A 6,000-nucleotide genomic window follows, 5' to 3' on the forward strand; every position below is an offset into this window, starting at 1 on the left:
AACTAACCAGGACAAATAAAGTTTATTGAATATTTCAAGAACAGAGGGTAAGTGTTAGAATGAAAGGAAACTTGATTTATTTCCTTAGTATTTAAGTTTCGAAAATTGGTTAAGCAAACAATATAGATTACTAAGTTCTAGAACATTTTCTTTTTTAAAAAATAGATTTATGCCACCTGGGACCATGTTGATTGCCAGGGGCCATGCTGCAGCTGGGGCTGTACTAATCTGAGGGCCCTGTGCTGCCACTGGGGCTATGGTGGCATCTGGGCCCGTGGTCCTGCTGCAGCTGTGTCTGTGGTGATGTCCATGACCCATGTTGGCACGGGAGTCATTGGAACCATGCTGTGCAGAGCCAGCCCCACTCTTCACTGGCCCTGCCCCTACCTGGATATTACAACTGGCAAGCTGGCCCTATCCTTCAGGGGAGGGCTCACCTCTGCAGTCGGGAAAGATGGTCCTACCCCTCACCATAAGCATTCCCTCACCTGGGAAGCACACTAGAGCTGACCCTGGGGTTGGGGACACAGGTAAACTGACAGCCCCCCCCCCCCCGCCCCTGTTATCTGCCATATGGTGGCATGGGTTAGGGAAAGATACACTCTTCCCTCTGCTCTTTGCTGCCTATGGCAGGCAAGAGAGCTGGGCCCGAGAGTGAGAGAACCAGCCCTGCCCTACAACTAGAGCACACAGGAGAGGGGGCTCTGCACCCTGCTGCGACAGCACACTAGAGCTGACCCTGTTGTCAGGGTTGCACGTGAGCCAGCCCTGAGGGGGTGAGAGCAGGAGAGCTGACCAACTCCCTCCCAACCCCCCATAGATACCCTCTTCAGCAGTTGGGAGAGGGGGCCCTATACCTTGCCTGGGCAAAACAGCTAGCTAGCCCTGGCAGTATGAGTGAGGGGACCTGGAGCTGAGGGCCTGAAAGCAGAACTGGCTCCACTCCTTGCTGTAGGCTGCATTGGGTGAGCTATCCGAGACATTGTGGTATGTTGTTATAATCTACAAAGTGTTAGATTTTATTCCTGGTTATCCCAAGGTACATGCAGTGGGCTATGGGTTGATTCTATATGAAAGTGATCCAGCGTGGACTCTCTAGGATTAGTATTTAACACTAATTAAACCTTCCTAATGTTGCGACCCTTTAAAATAGTTCCTCATATTGTGGTGACCCCAACCATAAAATTATTTTGTTGCTACTTTATAACTGTAAATTTGCTACTGTTAGGAATTGTAATGTAAATATCTGATATGCAGAATATCTGATATTCGACCTTGGTTAAGAATCACTGATTTAAGAAAAAAAGAATCACTGATTTAGATACTTTTAGAGCCTATTTACTTTTGTGTTCTTTTGTAGCTTTCTGTTCAAAATCAGGAGTTTGAGACAAATGAAGATGGAGTCCCAAAAGTGGATCAGTTTCATTTGGTAGGTTTCCATTGGCTATTTACTCATTTGAAATGTGTAATAATATAAATCTATAAGTATTTGATTGAAAATGTTCTCTAATTTTTACAAAAATTTAAATTAGTATTAGTAATGAGGTATTGAAGAAAATTTAAGTACCCTACTTATGCTGCTGCCAGATAATTAACAAATCATATATGTAATAAGAAAATATAGTGCTTATTATATATTCCAAGGATATTTTGTTTTGAAATGAGTGTTTTACTCTTGTTTTTTTTGTAAGTGCCTAATTATATCTTTTCTTTGAAATTCATATATGTCATTGATATGACTTTGTCATCCATATATGTTTTCAGCCAACTTATTTTGAGCACTTGTCTGGTACCAGGAATTGAACTAGGTACTGGGGCTACCAGAATTGGAGCAGGGAGTGAATGTAATCTTACCCAGGCTCTTTTCCTTGACTAACTACAATTTTTTTTTTTGCTTTGCTTTTTTGCTCTCTTGCATTGTAGATCTGGATGAGAAAAGTTACCAGTAGCCATTCCACACAGCTTGAATGCTCTTCTCTCTTGAGATTTCCTCCACCAAATACATTAGTGCATCACTCCTGTATTCGGACTCTCCTCACACTCATGGTCTCAGGATATGGGCAGAAAGTATTAGATTATTATTATTATTATTATTATTATTATTATTATTGCTAGACTGTCACATAGATGGCATTGTCTTAGTTAGGGTTTCTATTGCTGTGAAGAGACACTATGACCATGACAATTCTTATAAAGGAAACCATTTAATTGGGGCTGGCTTACAGTTTCAGAGGTTTAGTTCATTGTCATCATGGTGGGTGGCATGAAGCCAGACATGGTACTGGAGAAGGAGCTGAGAATTCTACATCTTGATCCACAGGCAGCAAAAGCAGCTATGTCCACACTGGGTGTAGCTTGAGCAAAGGAGACCTCAAAGCCTATCCCCACAATGACACACTTCCTCCAACAAGGCTACACCTACTTTAACAAAGCCACACCTTCTAATAGTGCCATTCCTTATTGGGGGCCATTTTCTTTCAAACCACCACAGGCATCTAGCCCACTTCACAGTAAGAATCCTGTTCCCCTCTGAAACCTCACGGACCAGACCTTCCAATTTCCTTTTTCTTATCTTCTTAACTCCCACTAGAAGCCCAGTATGCTCTGCTTGCAGCACTCTAGGGGATTTTAACACCAAGTTCTAAACTCTTCCCATGTCCTTCCTGTGAACCAGTTCCAGAGACCCAGGAACTACAGGGTCAGGTTTATCACAGCATTGTCCCCTGATTTCAGGACTGATTTTCTTTATTACTCTTTTTCATTGCTGTGAGCAAAAACATGCCAAGAAGCAATTTAAGGAAGGAAAGGTTCAGGAGGTATTTTTCAGTTGAAGTCTTTTTTTTTTTTTAATCATGGTTCGTTCATAGTTGGCAAAAAAATTTCTTAAATTTTTGATGCATCTTCAAATTTAGTCAGATATGGCATGTCTTTCAGTAAAGCTTTAAAAAAATTAAAAACGGCTTTAAAAAGAGATAACAAACTTTAGAGTTTATCCACTGAGTGTATAACTTAGTGGTTTTTAGTATAGTCATATGTGTCTGACCAGTACCATAAACTCACTACAATTGTATATGCTGCCTCTCAGTATCTGCATTTCTTTATTTCAGTCTTAATCAACCACTATGCTATTCTGGGCATCCATATTAATAGAATCATAGTTAATGGGTATAGTGTGCTTTGCTTTCACTTAGCATGCTTTTAAGGTTCATACACGTTCTAATATTAGCATTTCATCTCTTTCATGGCTAAGTAATATTCCAGTGATAGATTTACCAGTTTGTTGATACCTTTCTATTTATGGACATTTGGGTTTTATATGCCTTTTGGTTATTATAGAAAATGATACAAATATTTATATATAAACATTTAAGCAGACATGCTTCATTTCTCTTGGGTAGTAGTAGAATTACTGGGTCTTGTGGCAACTGTTTATTTAGTAGTTTGAAGACTTATTAGATTCCAAAGCAGTTATTTTACATTTGTAGTAGCAGTATATGAGAGCTTCAGTTTCTCTATATTAACACTGGTTATAAGACTTTTTGATTCTAGCCATCATAATGGGAGTACTATCTCACAGTCTTCATTTAGATTTGTGGTGTCTTCCTCAGAGAATTGCCTATGCAGACTCTTACTTTGTTTTTTACATTTTAAAAATTGGGTTACCCTTTGATTTTTGAATTTTAATGGTTGCTTATGTATTCTAGAAATACATAACATGTTGGGCATGTGGTTTGTAAATATTTTACCTCATCCTGTGAGTGGTATTCTTATTTTCTTGATAGTGTCATTTGAATCATGAGAGTTTGTAATTTTCATGAAGTATAACTTTCCCCATTGTTGCTTGTACTTTGGGGATTATTTTCAAGAGTTCTTTGTCAAGTATAAAATTGTAAAGACTTACCTCTATATTTTCTTCTTACATTTATATAATTTAAGGTTTTATATTTAGATCTTTGATCTATTTTGAATTAAATTGTTGTATATATATATATATATATATATATATATATATATATATTTTTTTTTTTTGGTTTTTCGAGACAGGGTTTCTCTGTGTAGCTTTGCGCCTCTCCTGGAACTCACTTGGTAGCCCAGGCTGGCCTCGAACTCACAGAGATCCGCCTGGCTCTGCCTCCCGAGTGCTGGGATTAAAGGCGTGCGCCACTACCGCCTGGCAATTGTTGTATATTTTAAGAGGTAATATTCCAGCTTCAATCTTCTGCCTGTGCCTGTCTATCCCAGCACCATTTGTGGAAAAGACTGTTTTGTAATCATTAAATGTTCATGTCATTCTTGTCAAAACCAGTAGATAGTTGTGTGGGTTTCTTTCTAGATTCTGAATTTTCTGCCACTGTCTTACAGATGCTTCTCAGTTATGATAGGATTATGTTCTTATAAACCCATTGTAAGTCTAAAATGCATATGGTCCACATTACCTGCAGAATTTACAGCTTAGTATACAGTGCACTGCAGAACATTGATTATCTTGATCAAGCTGATTTAGAACATTTCCTTGCAGGATGATAATGTCAAATCCCTCCTCTGTAGCTTGATATATTTCAATCACATGCTGATTTAGAGTGCAGATCACTGAGGATGTCCAGCATCCATGAGAGTGTTATACTACGTATTGCTAAAATACAAATCCTACCATCAGAAGTCAAGGACTGACTGCTTGTGTCTGTTCCTTTGCTGGTATCATGTTGTCTTCATTACTGGTATAGAGATTTGAAATTGGGAAATGTGAATTGTTACAGTTTGTTCTTTTTAAAGAGGGTCAGGATTATTATTATGATTTGTAAAATTCAGAGATAGTTTGTCAATGTCTACAAAGAAGTTGATTAATAAGGATTGTTTTCAAGCTTTGGCCCCTTATCAATATTGTTTTTTGATCCATTAAACATTGGATGTTTTCCCATTTATCTAGACCTTTGATTTCCTTCAACTGTATCTTGTAGTCTTCAAAGTATGTGCTTTGTAACTATTTTAATTATTCTTAACTATTAGTTCTAATAATTTTAGTGGGTTTCTTAATGCTTTAACATAACTCTGTACCATTTGCAAATAGAGATGGTATTTCCCCAGTAAATAAATTCTTTTTTCTTATTACTGTAGATATCTCTTTCCAATGAAATGTAGCTGAACTAGGAAATAATCACTAAAAATCTAAATAAAAAACTGTTAGCCTATGTCAGTAACTAAAAGTGGTTTTTAAAAATTGAATTTTTTATCATTACAGATTTGTTCTTTTTACCCTTAGTTTTGTTTTGGATTCTTTTAAAAAATGTTTCTCTTTCCTTGCAGGATGATAATGTCAAATCCCTCCTCTGTAGCTTGATATATTTCAGAAGTTCAATGACTGCTGAGCAAGTTTTGAATGCTGAATGTTTCTTGCTTTCAAAAGGGAAATCAATTCCAAACCCAGAAAAAGAGATTGAGTATGCTCAGCATAACAAAGAAGATGAATCAAAGATGGAGAGCTTGGATAGATACATAGAACGACAAGAAATGGTGACGCCAACCCTTGACTGACAAGTAGTCCTCTATTGTTGCTGTACATGTCCCTTTAAAAACTTTGTTCTGTTAGTTCGCTAGACAGAAAGGTGTGTAAATGTTCCAGAACTAGTTGGATTGCATCTTTGTATTTGGATTGTAAAAAATAAAAAATGTTTTGGTTGTGCCTGAAAATCACTCATATTCTTTGAAATTTTGCCTAACTTAGCATTGTTATGGAAAGGGTTTCTGTTTGGACTTACTGAAATTAAGTCATTATAGTGTTAGTACAAGTCTTCTATTGACTTATGCTAGTTAGTAGTGATAAAGGCTGAGGTTTTTAGAAACAAAGGATATTTGGCATCCTGTTTTGTATCTAGTTCTGGCAACATAAAGATAAATTAAAACATCCTTTATACTTATATGGCCCACAGTTTGAAAAATTTCAAGGTTTAGAGAGATCTTGATAATGCAGTACAGAAATATCCAGAGATAGCAAGAAGGAAG

At 37.4% G+C, this 6,000-nt stretch overlaps 1 protein-coding gene across 1 annotated transcript in view; it reads left to right on the plus strand.

Moving 5' to 3' along the window:
* The window catches only part of Stk31 (serine/threonine kinase 31), an 80,939-nt gene extending 75,305 nt beyond the window's left edge, over window positions 1–5,634 (plus strand). The window contains 3 exon segments of the mRNA XM_052721508.1: window positions 1,361–1,429; window positions 5,305–5,497; window positions 5,500–5,634. Coding sequence (XP_052577468.1) covers window positions 1,361–1,429; window positions 5,305–5,497; window positions 5,500–5,528 — 291 coding nt within the window. The 3' untranslated portion in view covers window positions 5,529–5,634.
* The last annotated feature ends 366 nt before the right edge of the window (window positions 5,635–6,000 follow it).

The sequence above is a fragment of the Peromyscus californicus genome, unplaced genomic scaffold, assembly GCF_007827085.1.
Source record: "Peromyscus californicus insignis strain IS unplaced genomic scaffold, ASM782708v3 Scaffold_6__1_contigs__length_162567912, whole genome shotgun sequence".
NCBI classification, from domain to species: Eukaryota; Metazoa; Chordata; class Mammalia; order Rodentia; family Cricetidae; genus Peromyscus; species Peromyscus californicus.